Raw genomic sequence first — 25,827 nt, forward strand, 5'->3', positions numbered from 1 at the left:
TACCCTATTGAAAGCCCTACAAAATGACTGTGTGTTTTACATGGCTTCATCTATTAGTGTTCATCTACTACAGTATTATGTATGTTTCATGCAAAGCTAAAGAGTGTGCAGTACTAGCTAATAAGGAAAAACAGGAGCACTGGAGGTGGCGTGGAGGAGGCACGTACTTAAAGAATGGCACAATCTTCTTGGCCAGGATCTCAGCCGTACGGAAGCCTTGAGAATACAACATGACCTGAGCGATGAGCTGGCGGTCAGGCTTGGTCATAGCCAAACTCCTGAACAGCTTCTTCAGGTTATCAGGAAGGTTGGAGCGCCCAGCGTAGCCAGGGTTCATGGTGATGAAAATGGCCATATCTGGACTTACTTTAACTTGTTTATTTAACAACTCGGTCATTACAGGAACACCTGAGAATACAAAGGAGGTCAAAAGATCACATACGACTCATTCACACCATGACCTTCACATCATTCCCAGCTGTGACTAGACTGACTATTAGTATATTTGTGCAGCAAATTAAAGAAAATGTCACTGTCAGTTACAATGTAAAACAAATATTTCTGTTTAAAAACAATGGAACATAAAACGAGATGTGTGGGCTTGTGGGCTACGTACTGCGGTCTCTGTTGGGGTTGCTGTGCTCCCTCAGGGCCACCTGGATGTACTGCACCTGCTGGGACACGGCCGACAGCATCCTCTCCTCCAGACGGTTGAACTCGTCGAAGCAGCCCCACGCACCCACCTGACACAGACCCACAAAGATACGACCCATAGCCTGGAGGACGGAGCAGAACAAATGGTTAATACCAGAGTTAGATTAAATGTTATGTTTAAGGAGATGATTTAGTATATAACTACACACAGGTTAAACAAGGTTTAATTGCACTTTAGAGAAAGATGTGATCAAACACCTATCCACCATTCCATGGAATTTTACATTCAGATTTTACTTCATACTATATTAACATAGAACACACCGATTTGAGGACAAAAGGTCTTTTATAATAGCCTTATTTACAGTATACTGGTTTTACATCTAGCACCAGCAGGCATACCTGGAAGTCAAAAGTCTCGTCACAGTTGAATACCAAGACAAAACGCCCGAGCTGATGACCCAGAGCCTTCACAGACTCAGTTTTTCCAGTTCCAGCAGGACCTGAAAGATTCCAGGACAAATGTCCTCGTCATCATTTTAATAACAAAAACAGCTTACCTGCATATGTATATTTAATATGCTTTGGATTTTAAATCACTAGTAATTTTAATCTCATTTAATCTGTTTATCATGATTAACTTTAAAACCTGCTCCACCTGAAAAGCACTTGGCTACAACAAAACACTAAGCTACAGGATGCTATACACATATATGTGTCTTAATGCTCAACTGACCGAACGGGGAGCCTCCCAGCCTGGCCTCTAGCGCCTGTGTCATGGTCAGGTAGCAGCGGTCAGTCAGGGGGGTCTGCACAAGTTTCTCCTGCACGCCCAGGTACTCAAAGCCGTAGTTGAACTTGGCGTTGGCCATCTGGATGGAGAGCTGCTGCAGCACGTCCGTCTGCTTGGGGTCGAAGTAGAAGCGCATCTGGCTCAGCCACTCGAAGGACTTGGGGTTGTCGATCTTGTTCTTCATCAGGGTCCTGGTCACATCCCTCTGGTGCACCAGCTCTGTGATCTGAGCAAAAGATGGTACACAAGCACAGTTAAAGAAGCGAACAGAATAAACTAGAATGCTCATAACCAGTCTGCATAAAAAGGCTAAGGAAAAAAATTGTTTGTGATTAGTCAGATGGAATACGGGTGGTTATATTATGGATACAGTCACCCTTTAGTGTTTGGTAAAAGGTATGATTAAGTTGGAAAACCCAAAGTGCAGTCTGGCATTGAACTAAAGCCTTTGTGTAGTAGCATATAAGAGTGCAGATTCATTCATGTTTATACATGGCATAACATTAGGCCAAATTAGCTCATAGCTATTTTTAGTTTACCAGCCTCTGGTGCATAATTGGGCCTCTACTCACCAGCTGTTCCAGCTTCCTCCTGCGTAGAGGCGGCTGCTCCATGAGCACAGTGTCGGCCAGCACGTTGAGGGTCGCCTCCACATTGGACAGGACCCCCTGCAGGGGCGCAAGGTTGCCCCCGCCTGCGATGGTGGTCAGGGCATTCTCCACATTCTCAGACCAGTCAATCTGGGCAGAGAGCACCACCAGCTGGGCCTAAGGGGCGAGACAGACACATACAAATGTAACATTCCTGTGCTTTTCTCATCAGGCCATATTACATCTAGTTAATGTTCAACAATTATACTTGTATTCCTACAAAAACAACAAGCTCATTATGTGGGTCTGGGTTTAATGTAAAAGGTAGACACGTCATTGGTATGTACAGGAGAAACTAATCATAAACATCAGCATTTTTAATTGAGTTGATAAGCTAATGTGATTCGTTGATGTACCTGATAGCGGTCAATCCATTCAAGGTAGGTGTTGAGGTCGACGCCGGTGCCTTTGTTGAAGGCGCCCACTTCAGTGACTGACTCTGCGAGCAGCTTAGCCAGAGTGACCCTCATCTCCTTCTCCACCAGGGTGAGCCACTCGTTGATCTTGGGGTGCTCAGTGATCGACACTGGTGTCTTATATATGATCTGAAAGGATACACACAAATAGGTAAACAATACAATATTCATCAATGCATCAAAAAGGGAAAATAATAATAATAAGAGGAATAAGAAGAATAAAACAATGTGAAATCTTACCTCCTCACCCTCCCTGGAGGAGATGCCCAACACTTCTGTGCTGTCTTCGTTCAGCAGGATGCTGGACACGCCAGCAAACATCTTTTTGAAATGCTTCTGCAGTTTGGCCACGTTCTTGCTGTTACCAATGATCTCAAGCAGATCTTCATCACCAACGAAGTAGAATCTGATGAACAAATAGGTCTCAATGAACCACCTTACGACCACGGCCAAAACTACAACCACTGCCGGATCTAACATTTCATTTTAAATGGCCATTATGAGAATAGCATGGCTTTTATTACAATTACTAACAACCTTGCAATTCAATTTTCTTCTATTAAATATAATTCATTCATCTGCAATATAACGTACAAGACACTAGAGGTCTGTGGGACAAGTTTTGAAAGCTCTATGCAGGAGCACACCAAAGAGGAAAATCTGAACTTCCTAAATAGCACTGAAGAGTTTAGAGACCTAAAACATATTCTCACCTGGGGAAGGACGAACGCTCCCTCTCCAGGTACTCTCCCAGGGCCTTCTGGATCTTTCCAAGCAGGTCGGCCAGCCTCTCGAGCGAGCGCTGCACACCCTGGATGTTGAGCACGTCCATCACCAGCGGGGACTTGGTCACCTTCTTCATCAGGGCCAGGAACTCTGTGCTGATGCTGAAGGGATGAAAGAAGGTCACCAAGTTAATGCAAAAAAAAAAAAAAAAACACCTATGCAATGATACACAGTACAGTACTGTACAGTAAGTGATTCAATCAACGGAAACATAAAATGCCAGATGGATCAATACCCTCATCAAACCTGTTTATGGTTGTTAGACCCTGAACCTTCACTTCTTGAACTCACCTCTGGAACCTCTGGGTTTCCACTGGCAGCAGGTGCTTGATGTCAGCACTACCAGTGAAGATGCCCTCCAGGTAGACCCAGCGACGCTGGACATCGATCCACACATCAAACAGCGCCATGATGCGGTTCAGCTTGTCCTCCCAGCTCAGGGCATCCTCCTCAAACACCTGTACAAAGCAAAATGATCAGCATTAGCAGCTAATAATGCCAGAGATTTCAGACGACTCCTGATTTCCTCCACTCACTCTCATTACTTTTATTCATTTTCTGTATAATACAGTATTCACTACAGCCTATAAACAGGCACTACATGGACATTGTACATTCAAACCCATCATGATTGGTAGAGGTGAGAGTACCATTGTCCGATGTCTTAATTGAGTAGGAGACTTGCCTTGTAGTAGGGCGAGAGCTTCATGGCGGACACGCTGTTGATGTGCTCCTTGACCTTGTTGAAGAGGTCGTCCCATCCTCGGATCAGGCGGCACTTGTTCTGATAGTTGACCAGGTCCAGCTCGTAGGAGTTCCAGACCTCACGAATCTATGCAGAATGACAACACAAAACGATTTGACTGGGGGTCATGAATGGGGTCATTATTCAAATATCCATACAAAATGACATTCCATGTGTCAAATGTTTAGTGAAAAGTGAATTATTCACATTGCTGTTGACTATCTAGAAATTCATCATAAACACAGCTCTGACTGTCCTGGGACCGACCTGTTTGAGGAACTCCTCCAGGGCCATCTCTCCCTGGGCCACGAGCAGCACGTCCTTCACCACCATCTCATTCTTCTGCAGGTCCACATCCCAGATCTGACCCAGGGTCAGCTCCGACAGCACCCAGTTCACATGCAGGCGCTTCATCAGCTGTTTCCAGTGGCGGTCCTTCAGTGCCTCTGACTTCAGCTCAATCACCAGCATGTTCACCTAGGAGAGGACGGCCAGTAGATTTTCAAAATGAATAATTTCACTCCCAATAAATGATCTGCCTTCAACTGATCCAACTCAATCTTCAGTGGTGGTTAAGACAGAGAGGCTTCAAGGTGTCTGTGTGGAGCTGCTCACCTTCATGTAGCCCTTGAGGAGCCGCTGCACAAACTCGTAGGAGGCGTACTGGCGCAGGCGGGCCGGGAAGTTCTTCAGCTGGTTGAGGAGAGCGTCCAGGCTCTGGCGGAGCTTGCGAGGCTGCACAGACACCCACGGCTGCTCCTTCATCTGGTCAATCTGCTCCCAAACCTTGGACAGCTCTGACCACACACCCTTCAGATCCTGAAGCTCCTCCAAGGCAACCTGGAAACACAAAGAACAAGCAATGTTCAGGACAGGAAGCAAGATTCTATCCATCAACAAACCTCAATATGTGGCAAACAGACAATTTCTCATTACTCAAAACACCATAAAAATGTAACAGATTACACAGGATACAAAATTTGACTATGGAGTTAGTTTTAAAGTATTTGGATTTCTTATGACCGAGTAACCTGTAGTCATAATGGTTGACATGAGCAACACTCTCTCATGTGAAATAGATCTAATGTCACAGTGCAGTGCTATGGATACTACAGTATGTGACACTACGAGCTGGAGTACGGATGTGTAAGGAGTATTGGAGCAGGCCTGGGCAATGGGCATACCTGCACCCTCTCCTCGCTGCCACTCAGGAGGCCGGTGTCCGTGAGCTCCAGAGCCTCCTTGGCCTTGGCACACTTCTCCCGGTCATCCTTCAGACGGCCAAACTTGCCCTCATAGATGGTGAGGGACTGCAGGGCCTCTTCCGGACGCAGGCTGCCCTGTGGTCAGAAAGGAAGAACATACAGACTGTTAAGAGATTATGAATGACACTTAACACATTTAAGCAGCTGTTAATATCTCAACTGCAACAAACTTCATTCAAGCAACTGCTTCTAAAATGAATAACTCCGTATGACCTTGCTCAAAAGAATGCATTTTTAAAACATATCAGGATTTAGTAATCCAGTGAGTGGCATTTGTGATGGCAAATTGTTGACAATCACGCTACTGCACCACCATGGTTCTTCTGAACCCACAACCCCATTCTGATCACCCCATCGCCCTACGTACAGCCACGGGTTTGGTCTTCTCCCAGTCGGCCAGCAGGTCGGTGGTGCGGTTCTCCACGGCACGGTCCTCCTGCACGATCTTCATCTGCAGGTTGGCCACCTGCTGCTGGATGGCCGTGTCCTTGCGCTTCATGATGTCGCTGAAGGCACCCCACTCGCCCTCGATGTTGTCGATGTAGAGCCACGAGGGAGGGAACTGGAAGCGCTGCTTCTCCAGCAGACGCTGGCCATTACGGAAGAGCTGAGGGAGAGACCGGAGAATAGAACCGCTACGTTTACACCCACACAATCCTGTTTCGCACCTTTCAAATCCCTCCATAACCTGGTTCCCTCCTTTTCAGTGAACCTATACTTCCTATCCCACTTTTTTGAGTCTTCTAGCAACCTACTTATACAAGTACAATTATACAAGTATAGCCTGCTGCTGTGAAATAAATTGCAAACAAAACACTGAATGTAGTTTGAACTTAATACTATGGGTGATCTTTAATGTTGGCATATGATGTCCATGATCTATTGCTATGAGTCAATAAGGTTAATATCTACTGAAATCCTGCTATTGCTATTAACATTGAGTGTTGTTTTGGAAAAGCTACAGTAACTTCATGGTTGTCTGATCCAGAAATCTGTGTCTAGACTTGCCAATTAGACTAAAAGGGTAAAGGGAGAAAACCACCAGAGCAAAAACGGGTAAAGAGTCACTTTCTGCGGTTGGACTTTTCCATCCCTGAAAAATTAAGCAGGCGGACGGGTTCACTTTCACTCACATCCACTTGCTTCTCGAATGCCTTGATCTTGCGCTTGAGCGCCTGCACGTAAGTGATGAAGGTCACAGCGTCAGAGGTGCTGGCCGTGTCCACAGAGTGCTGCTCCAGCTCTTGCCGAGACTATGATGGACAATATCACAATAAACAACACAAAAAGATTAAAACATTAATACAGATATGGTTACTTAAGCATATATATTAATCCAAAGTTAAAATTCAATATTAAGGTGAGAAACTAATTGTCACTACTCTTTCCATCCTGGCTTTAATAGTACTGGCAATCTCACCTTGGAGATCTGGGAGTGGAAGTCCAGCATGTTGTTGCCCAGCATCTGTCCAAACCTGCTGAGGACTTCTTTGTGCCAGGAGTCATACTTCAGATTCACCTTGGACTGGACCTGTGTTTTAACAAAGTTACAAAATTGTTAATTACCTTGTTTGTTTAAAAACAGCACACGCACTAACCGGTTAATAATAGTATTTCTCATTCCAATTAACCTTTCAGTTTGAGGACAAGAAAGAGTGCATCAAAATAGTAGCAACCAAAGAGAATTGATGATAGCACAAGTGACCGTATACCTTGCCATAGTCAATGACCACAGGGCCAAACTCCTTCCTGGTCTCAGCGTTGTCAAATGTGCCCCTGGCCTTGCGGATTTGCACCAGCAGGGCCTGCCACTTGTTGAGGTCTTCACCCAGGCGGTTGTAGATATTCTCGGCCTGCATGTCCCACAGGCACTGGTACTGGAGCCACACCTAGAGAGTGAAGAACAGAGAAGAGAGGCGCTCAGTTAGAGGAAGATTTTCACAAGTAACTTTGTGTGGTGTTACCATCTGATTGTTTCCCAACTCCACATTTCAGCAGTACTTCTATTCTCAGCACAAAGCACATTGTACATTTACGAGTTCTCAAATAAAGAACCAAACCCAAACGGTGACAGCTGTGGCTCACCTTGACGTACTGCTCCACCTCCTGGACGTTCTCCTTGACAGCGTTGTAAGCCTCCTCCAGCGCCGCTGGCCCGTCTGGCATTCTGGTAAGGGCATTGCGGTAGAATTTCTCCTCCTCAGAAAGCTCATAATGCACACCAACCTGCTCAACACAGCACAGAATAAGAGATGCAGTTACCATAACTGACCAAGGATATCCATGTACATCTAATGGTCAAGCCCTACCATCAAAAAGTGCTTTTTGCTTTGTTTATCCTGTTTTCCATCATTTTATAGTTTTCTAGTGATGCCGTGCACTTCCGCCAACACCATGGCTACTAAATGTTGACCTGAGATGCTTAGAGCAGCTACAGACCTGGTATCTCTGGCTCTGGATCCTGGGTAGGGCCAAGATGACCATCTTCCAGGCAAACAGCTCCTGATACAGCTTGTAGCGGCAGTCTTCAATGGGAGGATTCAGGTAGATCACCTGGTTGGTGATCCTCAGCTCATGGACAATGTTCTGTAGGGTGCAAAAAAAAGAAAGCATGTTATAGTTATGGTTCTGGCTCTTGGAGTCTTTTGTACTTTTGTCTACCATTCGCAAGATATGTCTTTAATGCCACTTTCATTACAATTTTAATGGCCTTTTCTTTAAGTCTATACATGACAATTTCTTCTACGGTTCAAGGGAAAAGAGCTTAAAACAAAGGGCTTAGTTATGGCACTGTAATGTTGCACACATACCTTGATCTTTGGTTCTCCTCCAGGCTTGTGACTGAGTTGCGGAGCCTCGGTGTCCATGTCCACATCGGCTTTGTCTTCCATCTGTCCCCTCAGAGTCTGAGTCCAGGCCCTGAGTCCAGCCTGCAGACGCACTCCCAGGATCCTCTCAATCTGCAAAAGGTGGTGAAGAGCAAAGCTTTTAGCGACTCACAAACTCGACTGACACTCAAGTATAAAACCGCAAACAGTAAGACAGATTTAGCAAAGTAGAAGTTTCACAAGCTATGCCAAAGGGAGAGCTGAACAGTTCAAAGACATGAACAATGCCTTTACTTTAAAACTTTATTAAACCCATATTTATAATACCTGTGCTTGTTATGGCACTATGATCTAGCATCAAGTCATAACCTATTAATACTGACCTCAATGTCCAGCTTGTTGACCCAGATGGGCAGGTTGGAGTAGGAGTGGAGATTGAGGTCATCCACAGCCTTCTGCACACGGTTGAGGATCTCACTGAAGGTCTTCATCTCATACATGCAGGTCTCCAGAGAACGGACCTCAAGGTCAATCTTCTCCTCAATCAGGAGCAGGTCATCCACCTGAGGTCAGAAGGAGAGCAGGGAAACAAATGGAGGAATTCCATTAATGAAACATTTCAAAGTCATGCTGATCATGATTCTGCTTCTACTGTAATAGGTACATGTAGGGAGACAACATATTATATTTTCAGCATATATGTCAGTCTACTGCCAATTACATCAAATGGTGTTTATGACCACAATACTTTCAGAAAGTTATGAAGGACAAACCTTCTCTTGGAAATTGAAGACTGTTTCGGCCAGGCGCTGGACATACGGGTCCAGCTTGTAGGACTCCCACACGAGAGCGATACCCTCAGTGACCAAGGCCTGCACTTCCTTCTTCAGCCCTGCAACCAGCAGGGAGATGGAGGAGCGTTCCTCCACCTTCTCACAGGTGCGCTCGTAGGTGCGGACGCTCTCGATGAGGGAGATAGCAAACGGGTAGAGCTGATTGGCTTGGTGGGCCTTGTTGACGATGGCCAGTGGGACGCGGAAGCTGAGCCACTTCAGGTTGCGCACCTCCTTGGACAGGGTGATGATCTCGGGCAGGAAGTTGACTTTGAGCTTGAGGATGTTGCCCGTGCGTCCGCGCGCGCGGGTGCTCTCGATGGTGAAGATGCGGCCCGACACGCCCAGGTTGCGCTGCTGCACCTTGCGCGCCCAGTCGTCGAAGATCTCCTGCGTGTTGAGCTTGGCGCGGAAGCTGTCGCCGTCCTGCTTCAGCTTGAGGCCCTCCACGTGGTTCTCCCAGCCCTTCCCCAGCACGTCCTCCACGCGCTTCATGTAGGCCGTCAGCTGCCGGTCGATCTGCTTGGCCCAGATGATGGAGCCGGAGACGGGCGGCAGGTCGCGCACGTGGCTCATCTTGCACGACTGGCTCTGCGGGTACTGCACCTTGAACTTGTCGTGGAGCGACTCGATGTCGTCTTTGACGCGCTGGATGAGCTGGGTCTGGTACTCGCGGATGGCACCACGGATGTGCGGGCGCACAAACAGCGCGTTGAAGCGCGAGAAGATCCGGAACATCTCGTTGGCGTTCTTGGCTGTGCCCAGCTGGTCGCGGAGGCGAGCGGTGATGCGCGTCTCCACGCGGTCGATGCGCTCGTCGTAGCGCTTCATGGCCGCCTCCCAGGCCTCCATGCCCTCCTTCGACACGTCTAGGCCGTCCACCTCCTTCACGTTCTCGTAGGCCAGGTTCACCTCCTCAATGGCGTTGGCATCAGCGGCATCGAAGAGAACCTCGGCCACCTTCATGTCGGGAGGATCCACCGCCTCACCTTGAGCGTGCTGGGGCACTGTGGACACCTGAGGCCAGAGGAGACATAAGGGTTAAAGACTGCTGGCCCGGGAAGACCCAAATGAACAGATCAATATTTATCTGCACACGACCAATGTAGTGGTAAAACAGATGCAATTGTTATATTTCTAAGCATTCCATTTAGATGTACACTCAATTCATTTCATACTAAATATATATGCATCAGACTATTTTTTTGGTGACTTCAGTACCCTTTTGCGCTTAACCAAGCCATTCAGGGCTTCAAAGAAAATGTCCCTTTCTGAATGAAATTGTTGAGGCTGTTCTATATACGCCACACCTCAACTTAGACATAATGCCTGAGAACTTGCATCTTTCTCCTGTGGAATCGTAAAAAAGTAAAGACCTCTCTCCACCACATCCTCTACCTGTGGTCTCAGCACGCGCACGATGACGGCCCTCAGCTGCTCGTGCTGGCGGCGGAAGCGCCTCATGTGGTCCAGACGGGACTGGAGCTTGCGGTGAGCCGGGCTCAGGCGCCACACCATCTTCAGGTTCTCCTCACGCTTGCGCTTCACAATGTCCCTCAGCAGCACCTGCAGCTTCTCATACTCATCCTCCCAGGTCTGGAACACCTCGAAACAGGCCACCATGACCTGCAAGCACACAAGAAACGACTTGGATGTTAGAGATGGCATGGTAATGTGTGTAAATATAGTTATATCACACATTACATCATGACAAATATGCTTTATGCATTCAGAAAGGATGTCTGTAACTGATATATTTGAGTATGTTGCAAAATGTTGCAATGGTGGTCAGAGAAAAACATGTGCTTGCTTGTTGTATACAGTAAAGATGTCTGTATCAGCCTTGTATTTTGGTAAATGGACAGCAAACAAAGCCACACGCACCTTCTCAAACTCTTCATAGGCCACATGCATCAGCTTCCTGGTGCCCAGGACTTTGAGGAGCTGGGAGCTGAGGTCACGCGAGATGGCCTCCACCAATCGCAGGGCACGCTGGATGGGGTACTTGGTGTTACGGATCTTGCGCAAGTGGGTGAAGATGGCAACCAACGCCTGGCGGATCTTGTCAAGCTCGGTGGCCGAGAGCAGATCGTTGAGTGGGAAGTCCTTCATCAGGGGGTTGTAGTCGTTCACCGTCTCCACAGCCTGCTTCAGACCTGATGTTCAAAGAGCAAATCAATTTCAGAACTTTATTATACCTTCTCATTGTTTAAGCGAAAACAAAAACCCATGGATGGATAGTTGACAGTTTGAGAGACAATGGATCAAAATCAATTCTGTTCACAGAAACTGAAATTCTTTTCTCCTTTTTAAAATATAATGTTGCTAGTTGCTAATTACTAGTTCTGGCTTTACTCTGAGGACCACTCTGTGCCAAACTTCATACCACAACAGAGAGAACATTGGGGGTGGTACTGGGGGCAAGGAGTGGGATGGTGCCTTACAAAAACAAGCCCTCACCAGTGTCAGTGTCGAAGCTGACGGTGGCGTGGAAGCGTTTGCCGTGCTTCAGGATGTCCAGAGTGAGCAGAACCTCAGGACTCTCACGCTTCTCCTGGATGCGGTTGAGTGCGCGCTCCAGGTTCAACCAGAAGCTGATCTCCTGCAGGGCTGTGCCAGAGGCCGGATCACGGTCCAGTTTGGTGACCTGACGGAAAGGGAGAGAACAGAGAAATGTTCAGATACCATAGGCAAGGAGTTGTGTACAATCCATGTGTGCATAGCCACCTCACTCCCCCAGAGATGCTTCCTCTTCAAACTCAGTAACTGTACAACATTTTTGGGAGACCATGAGACCATGAGACCATTTGATGCACCATGAGAAAGGACGCATCAATCTGAAAGCTTGTTCACTTTCCCCCCCATTCAAGTCATCAACCTAGCTGAGAGGGCCTTCAGACACTACCCCAAATCCTCACCTTCTGGATTTCCCTGATCCAGCGGTTGACACCAGACTGCAGCTGGTTGAGGAAGGTGGGGTCTTCAACCTTGTCGCCGAAGTCGGTGACCTTGGGCTTCTCACCACGCTCGTAGCACTGCTTGGCGATGTTGGTGATGACCGGGTGGATGAGGAGGCTGATCTCCGGGATCTCGATGTTCTGCTGGAGGTGCAGGAGACCCATCTCCAGCTCAGCAATCTTCTTCTCCACCGAGGGCGCCATCTTGTCACCATCCCTTAAGAAGGAAATTAAGAGGGTTTCATAAATATGCTTCACTCCGCATTGCTTTCAAAGGTTCACATGCTATTCAACATTTAGAGAGGTTATCAAATAACACCATGCAGACTCCTCGGACTGCTGGAAAGCAGAGTATTTTCATACTTAATGCACTACATCAAAATATAAATCCCTGAAATGAGTCTTGTTTTCATAACAAATCTTACTTACCCGTAATTCAAACAATATCCATATGTATCTATATCAAATTATAATATTGTTTGCTACAGAAAAATTCCTTGATATCCTGCTGGCTTACCTGTCTGCCTTGCCAGACTCGCGGATGTAGGACTTGAAGAAGGGAGACACTGCATTGCTGATGAAGGAATGGAGGGTTTCATAGGGGGAGTCCTCACTCAGGGTCAGAACTCGCACCTGCGTAGAGATGGGCTTATCTGCATCCACCACTCCAGTTCTCTTAATGAAGGCCAGACTGAAACACAAAACACCAAAGTCAAAGGTCAAGGCAGAATTGGGGCAGTCAGGAGGCTATGACCTGCAATTATTCAGAAAAGTGTGTAGGAAGACCGACATACAAGCATACATTTAGTCATACAAGAAAGAATGGTACAAAGGCAGAAAGTAGGAAACACAGACCAAAAACAGATAAAATGCAAGGAAAACATGAAGACGGAACAAAGGAAAACAAAACGAAAAAGTACATGGCAATATGGATGGAAGGTGCAGCCTTCACCATGACTGAAGGCTGCGTCACTGTTAACTAATGATGTGGTGAATACGGAACACAGGCTGGCGAGTGTGCAGGCATACCTGTTGGACTTCAGGCCGTAATGAATGTCGACGCTGATGTTATAGGTGATGCACTCCCTCTCCTCTTCACCCTCATCTCCCACATCCTCTGATGGAGGAGACAAACATTAAACATGCAGGTCAGCACACCTGGTAAGGTAACTGATCATGATCCAAGATCCTATACAGTTATATTAAATACAAATTAAACTTAATTACTTGTGTAGAGCCCAAATAAGCAGTGATGACCCTCTTGAAACAAGAGCCTTGCCCAGATTTACAAATAGAACAAGTGTTCCAGTTTCCTAAATTGGAAGAGCTGGGGACAAATAACTTAACTAGCCTACATATGGCAGACTGTGTGACAAAAATAAACAAATGCATAAAACAAGTAAAAATAAAACACAGCCCAAAGATGAGACTCCATTTACTGGTTTACCACTGGTCCTGCATCAATGATTTGACCACAGAAATATGAGAACCCACAGACCAGACCACCACAAAAAAAAAAAAAAAAAAAAGTGTTTAGTCACTGTAGCCTTGGGTTAGACGGGAGACAGGCTGGTCTTGTGTTCAGCTCCCTCCCTGTCACATGCTGTGCCCCAGATGAAGTCAGTGCCACAGAGCAGAGCTGAGGCACTCATCTGCATTGCAGTAGGGGTTGCTACTAGACACGCATTTAACTTCAACGGACATTAGTATTTAGATGCACCACAGAAAAGTATAGGCCTACACATTAATAAAATATTTTGTTTAATGTTTAATGGGGGATGAACTGCCTACATCAGTGATTATATAAAATACCTGTCAATCCAAAGGCTAGAGATAATTCAAATATTCCTGGCTATAGTAAATTGCATGATCACTTGATGCAATATGGTAGAGGTGCAGTTTATATAACGTTGGAAACATTCAGGATCACAACAATAACGAAGGCTACATCTTACACAATGCGAGACATTTCTAAAAATCTCAAACCGAAATATTTTTTCATGATTTTAATCAAATGCGCAGCAAAACTAGTCAAATTGGGGTTTATATATTAAGTATCTGATCGTATGACGTTAGATGTAGCTGAAACTTTAGTGTCAGTGCAGTGGGCATAGGGCGTGGTAGGCTATGGTACAGTAGGCTACATGATTAATCAATATATAGCATTCGTGAAGCTAGCGAGTGGGCAACCACCCTATGCCTGAGCATCAACAGTGGCAGTGACAGATGTTCGTGCACATGGTAAAATAGATGGTGGAAAACGACAGTAACTACTTACTGACTAGCTAGTTAGTGTTGGTTGCGTCCATTTAACGTAAGACAAATGCAGAATCCCTAAAACGACGTTAGCAGCTAGCGAACGCCTTAAAACCATCTAAATCAATGCATCTAGCCTGTAATGTCTGTATGCCAAATTTCTTGAAAATGTTCCAACATTTACAAACACAGCTAACGAGGAGACTTTGGCCAGACTGCTCCGCGTAGGCTAACGCTGTCAACCTGAGCTAACGTTAGCGAGGCATTGGTTAACAGAGCTGCTAGCTGCTAGCTATCAGAAGCAGACTGAATTGCTTTGTTATGCTAACGACCGTCTATGAAAATGAGCAGGGGTTTTAAGACTGAAAATCAAACTAACCTTTTAGGGTGCTCCTTTCTACAAGAACGGTATGGAGTTGAGGATCAGAGAGAAATTTCTTCATTTGCTCAATAGAGCTTTTTTCCTCTAGGGCGGTTTCCAAGGCGGCCGGTACCTCGCCGCCATCTTCCAGGAGCAAGGGAACAAGTTTGCGAAAATGTTTCTGCAAAACAGATACATCTGCAACTGTCTGCACGGCGGCAGACACTTCCATTGTGCCGCCATCATCACCACCCCCGCCGTCAGACATTTTCACAGATTGTGAAGCGCCAGAGACTGTAGACTTCTCAGGCCGAACTACTCAGCAAGAACTACTACGTTCACTGCATCAACCGATTGATGTGTCAACCCGCAGCAAGGGAGAATGCGGATACAGGACAGCCTTGTGAGATTTATGGATGCATGGCACTATGGGGATTGTAGTTTTTGATGGTGAATTAGTATTGGTGATAACCCGCAAAACACTACAATACCCACAATGGAAAGGAAATTGTTAGGGAAGTGTCCTGTGTCTGACGTTTCCCCATGACAAAGTGCTTTGTTGCCCCTCACTGAAACAATTATAACAGCATTTTATAATGGATTTTGACCAAATATGTGTCATTTCAGGAAATATGAAGACGTTACATTGTTAATTGGAATATCACTAGGGCATACACTGAACTTGTGTAGCTTAGGCCTAATTATAGGCTATAGGTTGCTCATAATTGACTTATGAATGACTGATCACACACGACAAAACGCTGTATGTAGTTTGTAGCCTAGCCCATAGGGGATAGACACCTATAACTGTGAGAATGTGGAAAATACTGTATGATGTTTATTTCATGTCATATTCTACCATTGGGGGGCGATAATGTACATCTTTGATTCGGTCTTACCTGTCTCATGCTGCTAGCAAATTGCAATTTCCATGAGGCAGACAAGTTTGTAAAATCAATTTGCATTCAAACAATAAAGTGCAATAGACCAGCCTACATAGAATTTCCTGAGATAAGAGGATACTGCGATAATTGATAAGCTAGGCCTATGTTATTCTTGTGAATTTGTTGGATTGCTTTAATTCATAGACATGTAATCATGTGCGTTATTGTCAAGCCATTGGTGGTGGAAGCAATGTAGCATACTGTAAAGTCACATGTTGGTCAACAACGAATCAAGTTGTAGGAGTGTGTGTGTGCGTGTGTAGTAGTGTTTGTGATTGTGCGCACTCTGTAGAGCGCATACGTAGGCTACTGGGCTATGCGCGCGTGTGTGAGGGAGGGAACAGCACTCTCAGCTAGTAAAAGTGAAGGTGGAAGACCGTTAGCGTCCCGGGGGTATATCCGTGGAGGGCACGGGAGGAGCTCTCAGAAAAAATGCCGAACAAGTCCAAAAAAGATAAGGTAAGAACAATGGAAGAATATGACACTATGTATTTACTATCTAGCGTATCTATCTAAATATATATCCATTTATCTATCACTAAAATGCCCAAAGGACATTGCAGGGTAAAGTGGAGAATGTAATGCAGAACTCATTTTATTTTTAGGAATCCTCAAAGTCTGGGAGGTCAAGCAAAAGTGGGAGTAAAAACGACAATCACAACTCTGAAAATGAGGTAGGTAGCCTACTGTATGTTATAGGCCTAAATAGCAATTGAGTAGTGCACTTCAATCATTACTGTATGTTAACCTCGTACATGTGTCATATGATTCTTTTGAAAATACAAACAAGAAGGGTGTCATTTGTTTATGGTTCCTGTATTTGTTCTTCACCTGTATTAGGCTATATTAGTATGGTGGAAATATGGAAGCTGCATTAGGTAAGTGCCTCACCAATGGTTCTGCAGGCTTCTAACTGAAGAGACAGACCATTAGAGGTTAGGTAATAAGGGTTAAAGACACTCAGAAATAGGCTGGGGAAGTTGTCAGAAAATCCTCTTTCGTCCCTCAGATCCGATCTATATTCAGACACACTTATAAATGGAATGAGGAAAAAGCTGCATCCCGTTGTGAAAGCTGTTGAGTTTTATCAAAGTTATCTTCATTGAAAACCGTGATCCAAACGCCTCCTCGAGTTCAGATGTGTAGTTAGTGTTTGTTGTGGCAATGGTTGACTGATGAATTGTAAAGGCTCAAACAAACACACCCAGAGTTGTTTTGCTGGTGTGGCTGTTTTCTCTTTGCCTCCCATTTTCCCTCTGCTTACTTCTTCTTGATGTTGCTGTTGTTGAAGGATTTTTTGCATGCCTAGATGTTTCAGAAAACTGTCTGTGATGTGAAATGTCACTCCAGACAGTGTTAATGTGCAGACAGGCATTGCAACTAGCTCAATGAAACAGAACACAGTTTGAAAGTTTTTCTATTATGTGGATTTGGTTTGCTGTAATGGTATTACTTTTAAACCAGCCACTTTTAAATCTGTTAAAGCGTTCAATCATAATGCGATAAAAAAAAAAACACACATTGAAATATTGTCCTGTTTTTCTTGCAACCACTGCAAGATTTGTAGGTAGCCTATTTGTCTGTATGGCTGTCTTATTGTCGTTATGCTGTACTTAAAACAGCTTACATATTATTGAAACAAACTTAATAGTGTATCATAGGCTATTGATATAATAGGTGAGTATTCTGTCTTTGTCACGCTCTAGCATCCCTAACATTTAACATGATCTAAGCATCATGACGTCACCCGTGCAAGGCCTTATTTAATCAGAGGAGCTGTTCCGGCCATTGGTTGTCTGAGGAATCAGGCTGTGTCTTTTGACATGTTGGGATTAGGGACACCTCAGTGGATCTGATGGCCCACACCGTCATCACTATCACCATCCACAGCAGCAGCAGCACAAAGCCGGTGCTCAGATTGCATAAACAGGGGAAACACCTGATCTTGCTTGAACAGGGGCAACATGACCCCTGCAGCCAGTCACGGCTCCTGACGGCCCGTGGCCCATGGCCCGTGGTTGTGGTTTGATAAACCCCTCCTGGTAACCGTGATCCACAACTTCCTCAGACAGGAACTCAGGGTGGTAATGGGAACCCTACCCCCCCCCCCCCCCCCTCTCTCTCTCTCTGTCTCTCTCCCTCTCTTTCTATCTCTCTATGACCCTATTGTTGTTCTTATTGTTGTTTTTATGCAGGGCACCACCATGAGGGGTAGCAGTGGCACCCCTCCCACTGCCCAGCTTCTGCGGGTGAAGCAGCCATTGTCATCATCACAAGCCACACTCAAGAAGGAGCGTCGCCTGAGCAACTCGTGCTTTCCCATCAGCAACAACCGAGAGCTGCAAAGGCTGCCGGCCTTCAAAGGTTAAGTCCCACAAACACACACACACACACACACACACACACACATGCAGACACACACTCACAGAGAGAGAGAGAGTGTAAGAGAGAGAGGGGAGAGAGAGAGAGAGAGAGAGAGAGAGAGAGAGAGAGAGAGAGAGAGAGAGAGAGAGAGAGAGAGAGAGAGAGAGAGAGCACGAGAGAGAGCACAAAATGCCACAGAACTGACTGCACTGTGCTGGCTCTAATCAGAACATTCCCACTGCACATACAGTATGCGCCATCACATTGAAACCCTCCAAGGTTAGAAGGTCATTGTTGGTTCACAGTGGGAGAAGGCCACCCCATTTTTCTCCTCTCAAGCATTGCATGTAGTACACAGGCACAGCCATTCACTCAAGGCTGATTGCAAGTAATGGCTCAGAGCCTGCCTTGCACTGACCCACTGTGTGGAAATCCAGGCCTTGTATTAAGTATTCATGGGCTACGTGGATTCACGGCCTTTCTGAACGTCCAGAGGATAGCTTTCTGCATAATTTATGGCGTAGCGGATGCCAGTGAATGTTTACCTTGAATCATGATGACAAGCACCCAAAGCCCTTATCTTGAAGACACATTGGATCCCAGTGATAACAGAGGGCCTGCATGGATTGAAAAGAGGTGGTCTGTTCCTCTGGCCGTGGCCTGCAGGAAGAGAATAAGTCAGCCATTATTCAGATAAGCAAACGGATGAAACTCCTCAGATGCTTATAACCGTAATATTATGAAACTGTTACATACCAAAACGTGTATGTCTATTTGTACTATGAGATGTTTTCCATAACTTCATGTTTGGGACAATTTGATAATATATTTGAACTAGAAATGCAATTCCAAGGAATTACCAGTGCATGAAAATGCAAAAAAATATATAGATAGATAATGTAGATATGGCTACTAAGGTATAGCTAGGGTAAACATGGTGGTTGCATAGTTTAAAGAGAGTTGATAGTGTTTAGGTAGACATTTTAAAGCTTAAACATTCCTGTTCTAACTTAACTAATGATTTCTAACAGGTATTCTAAAATGTTAACTATGCTAACAATGATAACCAGGTTGATTGGTTTACTTGGCTAATGATTTCTAGCAGTACTGTTAAAAATGTTAACTATGCTAACAATGCTAACTATGCTAACAATGCTAACCACGTTGATTAGCTAACTTAGCTAATCATTTTTAGCAGTTATGCTAAAAATGTTAACAATGTTAACTATGCTAACAATGCTAACCAGGTTGATTAGCTAACTTAGCTAATCATTTTTAGCAGTTATGTTAAAAATGCTAACTATGCTAACAATGTTAACTATGCTAACCATGCTAACTAGCTAACTTGGTACTGAGGACTTTTATTTTGAAACATTTGTTGATGGGGTATCCATGGCTGCCACTATCAGGAATAAAGAAGTTACTGTAGTAAAATCATGTTGGTTGCTATGGAAACGGTCATAAACGCTTAATTTTGATGGTTGCTATGTTGGTTGCTAGGTGCATGGAGGTCTCATGTAGTTGACTGGAGGCATAGTTGATGATAACTGACAGTTGGAATGGTTGAACAGTTAAATAGTTGAGTAGTTTCAATGGTTAAATGATTTAATAGTGTATTATTGCAGTGAGGACTTTTATTTTGAAACAGTTGTGGAAAGAGGAAACAGTTAACAGGATATGTAGTCTTCACAGAGAGATTGTATGCTTAAAGCCTGAGAGAGAGAGGGCTGCTGCAGGTGGGGCTGGCCACCTGGCATAAGATTCTAATTGCTTAATGATCCGATTGTGATGTCATAGAGGCCAATGTTAAGTCTATGGGGAAATTTGTAATAGTTTTTAATTTATAGTTTAAAAAGTATAAAAGTTACAAAGTTGAAAAATACTTAGCAGCCTTCCCCTATTTAAGACCTACGTTGCGACGTTTGAATGAAGTTTCTAAGTTAAACGGTTCAAGCTGAATAGAAAAAATGAATTTGATCAGCGGAATAATAATAACTAGAAATGCAATTCCAAGGAATTACCAGTGCATGAAAATGCAAAAATATATAGATAGATAATGTAGATATGGTTACTAAGGTGTAGCTAGGGTAAACATGGTGGTTGCATAGTTTAAAGACAGTTGATGTGTGAAGGTAGACAGTTTAAAGCTTAAACATTCCAGTTGTAACTTAACTAATGATTTCTAAAAGGTATGTTAAAATGTTATCTAACTATGTTAACAATGATAACCAGGTTGATTGGTTTACTTAACTAATGATTTCTAACAGTTATGGTAAAAATGTTAACTATGCTAACAATGTTAACCAGGTTGATTAGCTAACCTAGCTAATCATTTCTAACAGTTATGTAAACAATGCTAACTATGATAACAATGCTAACTATGTTAACAATGCTAACTAGGTTGGTTAGCTAACTTAGCTAATCATTTCTAGCAGCTATGTTAAAAATGCTAACTATGCTAACAGTGTTAACTATGCTAACCATGCTAACTAGGTTGATTAGCTAACTTAGCTAAACATTTCTAGCAGCTATGTTAAAAATGCTAACTATGCTAACAATGCTAACTGTGCTAACCATGCTAACTAGCTACTGAGGACTTCTATTTTGAAACATTTGTTGATAGGGTATCCATGGCTGCCACTATCAGGAATAAAGAAGTTACTGTAGTAAAATCCTGTTGGTTGCTATGGAAACGGTCATAAACGCTTCATTTTAATGGTTGCTATGTTGGTTGCTAGGTACATGGAGGTCTCATGTAGTTGACTGGAGGCATAGTTGATGATAACTGACAGTTGGAATGGTTGAACAGTTAAATAGTTGAGTAGTTTCAATGGTTAAATGATTTAATAGTGTATTATTGCAGTGAGGACTTTTATTTTGAAACAGTTGTGGAAAGAGGAAACAGTTAACAGGATATGTAGTCTTCACAGAGAGATTGTATGCTTAAAGCCTGAGAGAGAGAGAGAGCTGCTGCAGGTGGGGCTGGCCACCTGGCATAAGATTCTAATTGCTTAACGACCCGACTGTGATGTCATAGAGGCCAATGTTAAGTCTATGGGGAAATTTGTAATAGTTTTTAATTTATAGTTTAAAAAGTATAAAAGTTACAAAGTTGAAAAATACTTAGCAGCATGCCCCTATTGAAGACCTACGTTGCAACGTTTGAATGAAGTTTCTAGGTTAAACGGTTCAAGCTGAATAGAAAAAATGAATTTGGTAAGCGGAATAATAATAACTAGAAATGCAATTCCAAGGAATTACCAGTGCATGAAATGCAAAAATAGATAGATAATGTAGATATGGTTACCAAGGTGTAGCTAGGGTAAATATGGTGGTTGCATAGTTTACAGAGAGTTGATAGTGTGAAGGTAGACAGTTTAAAGCTGAAACATTTTGATTTGCTGATTTCTATTCATGTTAAAATGTTAATTATGGTAACAATGATAACCAGGTTGATTGGTTAACTTAGCTACTGATTTCATGCAGTAATGGTAAAAAGGTTAACTATGCTAACTATGCTCACAGTGTTAACCAGGTTGATTAGCTAACTTAGCTAATGATTTCTAGCAGTTATGCTAAAAATGCTAACTATGCTAGCAATGCTAACTATGGTAACAATGCTAACTTAAACTAACAATGCTAACCAGGTTGATTAGCTAACTTGACTGATGATTTCTAGCAATAATGCTAAAAATGCTAACAATGCTAAAATTGCTAACAATGCTAACCAGGTTGATTAGCTAACTTAGTTAGATGTTTTTTGCAGTTATGCTAAAAATGCTAACTATGCTAACAATGTTAACTATGTTAACCATGCTAACTAGCTAACTTGCTAGTGAGGACTTTTATTTTGAAACATTTGTTGCTAGGGTATCCATGGTGGCCACTATCAGGAAGCAAGAAGTTACTGCAGCATAATCATGTTGGTTGCTATGGAAACGGTCATAAACGCTTAATTTTAATGGTTGGTATGTTGATTGCTAGGTACATGGAGGTTTCGTGTAGTTGACTGGAGGCATAGTTGATAACTGACAGTTGGAATGGTTGAACAGTTAAATAGTTGAGTAGTTACAATGGTTACATGATTTAATAGTGTATTATTGCAGTGAGGACCTTTATTTTGAAACAGTTGTGGACAGAGGAAGTAGTGAAACAGAATCTGTAGTCTAAATGAGATTGTATGCTTAAAGCCTGAGACAGAAGGTGCCTCTCATATAGCGTTTACGCGTCCTCTCTCGCTCCTCGATCCTCACTGATCTACATAAAGAATGATGGAGCGGCAACAATGGGATAGTCTAGCCCTTCTTCTATCTTTCTTTATGTAGATCATTGAGGATCGAGGAGCGAGGTAGGACATATAAACGCTGCTTGAGAGGCACCCACAGTAAATACTTTGAAAGTTGTATGTAGATAGTCTAATTAATGTTGATAGACAGAATGTTTAATGGATGTTGATAGGCAGATTGTTTAATAGATATTGATTGACAGTTTAATGGGTGGATGAGTGAATGGTCTGAAGAAGATGAATGGATAGAAGGTTGGATGGAATGTGCCTTATATTCTTGTTAAGAGAGACACTGATACAGCTCTCTGAGAGTAGTTGATACAGGTGTAATCAATTTAACTGGCTAGTCTTAAGAGAGAGTGTGCTTAAAGCCTGAGACAGAGTAAATCATTTAAAAGTTGAATGTAGATAGTCTAATTAATGTTGATAGACAGAGAGTTTAATGGATGTTGATAGGCAGATTGTTTAATAGATGTTGATAGACAGTTTAATGGGTGGATGAGTGAATGGTCTGAAGAAGATGAATGGATAGAAAGTTGGATGGAATGTGCCTTATATTCTTGTAGACTGGAGAGACACAGCTCTCTACTGAGAGTAGTGGATACAGATACAGGTGTAATCAATTTAACTGTCTAGTCTTACGAGAGCCAGTGTATGTAGCCTGAGAGAGAGAGAGAGCTGCTGCAGGTGGGGCTGGCCACCTGGCATAAGATTCTAATTGCTTAATGATCCGATTGTGATGTCATAGAGGCCAATGTTAAGTCTATGGGGAAATTTGTAATAGTTTTTAATTTATAGTTTAAAAAGTATAAAAGTTACAAAGTTGAAAAATACTTAGCAGCCTTCCCCTATTTAAGACCTACGTTGCGACGTTTGAATGAAGTTTCTAAGTTAAACGGTTCAAGCTGAATAGAAAAAATGAATTTGATCAGCGGAATAATAATAAGAAGAAGAAGAAGCCTTGGAAGAACAGTACAGTGCATTTTCATGCACTGTAATAAGAAGAAGAAGCCTTGGAAGAACAGTACAGTGCATTTTCATGCACTGTAAAAACAGGAAATATGTTCAATTCTCTGGGCTATAGGTAGGGGATTTCACAGTGGCCAATCAATGACCAAGCCTATTTAATATTGCTCTTCATGATGCAAGATACAACAACAATGCACAATAGGCTGCCAACAGTCGCTAACACACTCCATGTTATACCCAGGATCCGTAAAGGCCCTCCCTCACTGAACAATGTGCATGTGCCAGTAGCAGGAATGCCCTAGCCTGGTTAAAACCAGATTCCTTCACTTTGTGAATAGAGTCTGGGGACTCATGATTGAGAAACGTTTCCAACACAAGCATGATGATGGGTGTAGACTTTGCAATCATTTTGAAACAATTTGTCCAGCCGAACCAATCACATTGATCCATGATTCCTAACGTTACTTCCTTTTTCGCCTAAATTTTACAAATTGATGTTTGTAGGCCTACCTTTGCTGTAAATGCATTTACACATTCTTCCGACTGCAAATTATAATGTTTGCAGGCAATGCTACTATTCTTTACCCCCAATTGGCTTATTGGCACAAGCTTACCTTTGTAGGCTCTGATGGAAATGCTGTTCAAGACAAGTATCTCTCTGAAAGGAGATCTAGGTGGGTGTGGCCAGGGTATGAATGCCCAGTTAAAAAGCCAAAGCAGCAAGAACATCAACAACATCAACAAAGCAACAAGTAGGCCTCTTTAGCAAGTACTTATTTACAGTTAATGTACCCTGACCCAAGAAAAAATAATCACCAACAGAGAAGCCATCATGAGCATTTCACTGCAGTTTTCAAGCAGGCACCTTCCTTCATCTATGGTTTTGGTGAATTAAGCCCACAACACCTCCAAAAGGGTTAACAGTGGGTTAGGGTCTGATGGGTCTGATGGGTTAGGACACATTACCAACAGAGATACCGAAAAGTGTTACCCCAGAAACAGAGACAAGATTTCACATATCTCCCAGTCAGTTCAGGTCATAAGATGGCCCTTAGTAGTCTGTCCCTCATCCCTAACCGTTGGCTTGCCTTTTCAGCAGCCTCAGACAACTCCTTTAAAGTTATTTTCAGTGACTAACCTCAAAAAAACAAAGTTGGTCCAGTAAAAGTGTTGTGGCTGCAAGTCTCCTATCTGTCTTGTACAGTATGTGCTTGCTAGCCTTCCCTTGCTTCTGCTACCTGTTATGCATCCTCTAACTTCCTTTGAAATGCTTGCCCCATTGCATCTTCAAAGGGAAAAGTTAGTTCAATGAAGTAGGTGGTGCGTTCACACTCAGAATACAACACCATGCCTGTGTCTCAAAATAGTCACAGCAATACACTGTGGGACTTGCAGTGGCCTTTCAACATCATCTTCCTGTATTTCTTGTATGTGCCTGACGTTCACTCTTCTGACCCTTTCACACAACATTAATTCTACTGTACCTGTCATTAACCGGGCAAAGAGTTCATCTCAACCCCCAGTGATTTTAAAACCGTGGTTCTTTCCAGCGGATCTTCCTCCTCTCAACATCACGCCCGTTTATCCATTGCCCTTGTTTCACTTGAGACGCCGTTATTGATTGTCTCGCTTCCTCTTCTTGTTCATAAACAAGCTGTTATCATCTGTCTCTTCCCCTGTGCTGTAGCTTTACCCCATGCTTTTCAACTGCCATGATGGCCAACCTCTGCACCTGCCCAAACAATGTCCCTGCTGCTGTACGACTTCAGCATGATTAACTGCTCTCCTGCAATTTCATATTTATGACATGATTTGTTCATGAACTTCAATCATTCATGACATTCACATACAGTTACTACTGTGTGTTGTTTTGCTGTACCTGGTTGGTCTACCATTACAACTCAGGTCATACTTTTAAGAGTCTCAAGGTGTCACCAATGACCCATGACTGTTCATGGTATGCAGTTGACTGCTGTTGACAGTGTGAGTGAGGCTTAAGCTTAACATTACTATCATGTTACATAGAATCCCAGTGTGGGAAAACATTGGTCATCCCTCGGTGATTAACCCCAATTGCCACTCACTGATATCCTTAAGAGGGGTTAGTCTTGCCTGGCCCCCTCCTCAGTCTGTGGTCTTGTTTAGACAGCTACCTGGAGGAGGTGGGAGCCTCCTGAGCATGTCTGAACTTGAAAAGGTTGGAGTGGCCAAACACTGATTACCCCAGCATATCTGAGGACTGAAAGTAGGTCAGGGCCAATGGGATGTTTGGACAACATGAAGAAGATTCGGACGATTAGCCCGTAATGTTCCCTAAATGTACACGCTGCACAAAAGTACAAAATTCTCTTTTCTCTATACAACACAGTCACAGTGCAAAGCATGCAGTCAGAACAAAGCAGATATATCTCAACATGCCTTCGGCTTTGGTTGTGTTGGCGTAACTGCCTTCTTAAAACTGTCAATCTATGTGCTTGTCATTAATATTTAATGGGCATGAGTTGCCTCCTGAATCAGCTCAGATGTGCTCAGTGGGGGTTGCCTGTGCTCAGAGGTTATGGGATTTGTCAATGAAGTCAAATAAGCACTGGGATCTCCGGCTCCCGGCACTGGTAAAGGGATTGGTTATTTTAGGAAGTCTTAATTACATTCGGCTTCCTCTATTTACAGACAACCCTACCAAGGCAACCTAAATACTTAGGTCTCATAAAATCTTTATTA

The 25,827-nt window shown here is 43.6% G+C and overlaps 2 protein-coding genes across 4 annotated transcripts in view; one reads left to right on the forward strand and one right to left on the reverse strand.

Moving 5' to 3' along the window:
* Nucleotides 1–14,886, reverse strand: part of dync1h1 (dynein, cytoplasmic 1, heavy chain 1) — a 40,803-nt gene extending 25,917 nt beyond the window's left edge. For 2 of the 3 annotated variants that reach the window (XM_062522857.1, XM_062522856.1), the window contains exons 1-29: nucleotides 14,563–14,886; nucleotides 12,957–13,044; nucleotides 12,445–12,618; nucleotides 11,889–12,144; nucleotides 11,431–11,617; nucleotides 10,855–11,126; nucleotides 10,369–10,596; nucleotides 8,911–9,987; nucleotides 8,521–8,700; nucleotides 8,120–8,269; nucleotides 7,749–7,895; nucleotides 7,395–7,535; nucleotides 7,022–7,198; nucleotides 6,730–6,840; nucleotides 6,443–6,562; nucleotides 5,677–5,916; nucleotides 5,229–5,384; nucleotides 4,660–4,884; nucleotides 4,312–4,521; nucleotides 3,985–4,131; nucleotides 3,591–3,757; nucleotides 3,227–3,400; nucleotides 2,754–2,919; nucleotides 2,454–2,642; nucleotides 2,020–2,214; nucleotides 1,391–1,673; nucleotides 1,057–1,157; nucleotides 617–776; nucleotides 168–408 (exon numbers count right to left, since the gene is read on the reverse strand). In XM_062522857.1, coding sequence (XP_062378841.1) covers nucleotides 168–408; nucleotides 617–776; nucleotides 1,057–1,157; nucleotides 1,391–1,673; nucleotides 2,020–2,214; nucleotides 2,454–2,642; nucleotides 2,754–2,919; nucleotides 3,227–3,400; nucleotides 3,591–3,757; nucleotides 3,985–4,131; nucleotides 4,312–4,521; nucleotides 4,660–4,884; nucleotides 5,229–5,384; nucleotides 5,677–5,916; nucleotides 6,443–6,562; nucleotides 6,730–6,840; nucleotides 7,022–7,198; nucleotides 7,395–7,535; nucleotides 7,749–7,895; nucleotides 8,120–8,269; nucleotides 8,521–8,700; nucleotides 8,911–9,987; nucleotides 10,369–10,596; nucleotides 10,855–11,126; nucleotides 11,431–11,617; nucleotides 11,889–12,144; nucleotides 12,445–12,618; nucleotides 12,957–13,044; nucleotides 14,563–14,812 — 6,212 coding nt within the window. In that variant the 5' untranslated portion in view covers nucleotides 14,813–14,886. The remainder of the gene's footprint in view (nucleotides 1–167; nucleotides 409–616; nucleotides 777–1,056; nucleotides 1,158–1,390; nucleotides 1,674–2,019; nucleotides 2,215–2,453; nucleotides 2,643–2,753; nucleotides 2,920–3,226; nucleotides 3,401–3,590; nucleotides 3,758–3,984; nucleotides 4,132–4,311; nucleotides 4,522–4,659; nucleotides 4,885–5,228; nucleotides 5,385–5,676; nucleotides 5,917–6,442; nucleotides 6,563–6,729; nucleotides 6,841–7,021; nucleotides 7,199–7,394; nucleotides 7,536–7,748; nucleotides 7,896–8,119; nucleotides 8,270–8,520; nucleotides 8,701–8,910; nucleotides 9,988–10,368; nucleotides 10,597–10,854; nucleotides 11,127–11,430; nucleotides 11,618–11,888; nucleotides 12,145–12,444; nucleotides 12,619–12,956; nucleotides 13,045–14,562) is intronic. The other variant, XM_062522855.1, reaches the window with a different exon arrangement.
* Nucleotides 14,887–15,839: 953 nt separating this feature from the next.
* Nucleotides 15,840–25,827, forward strand: part of ppp2r5ca (protein phosphatase 2, regulatory subunit B', gamma a) — a 35,256-nt gene continuing 25,268 nt past the window's right edge. The window contains exons 1-3 of the mRNA XM_062522336.1: nucleotides 15,840–15,947; nucleotides 16,094–16,162; nucleotides 17,684–17,852. Of these exons, the coding sequence (XP_062378320.1) occupies nucleotides 15,921–15,947; nucleotides 16,094–16,162; nucleotides 17,684–17,852 (265 nt within the window). The 5' untranslated portion in view covers nucleotides 15,840–15,920. The remainder of the gene's footprint in view (nucleotides 15,948–16,093; nucleotides 16,163–17,683; nucleotides 17,853–25,827) is intronic.

The sequence above is a fragment of the Sardina pilchardus genome, chromosome 20 (assembly GCF_963854185.1).
Source record: "Sardina pilchardus chromosome 20, fSarPil1.1, whole genome shotgun sequence".
NCBI classification, from domain to species: Eukaryota; Metazoa; Chordata; class Actinopteri; order Clupeiformes; family Clupeidae; genus Sardina; species Sardina pilchardus.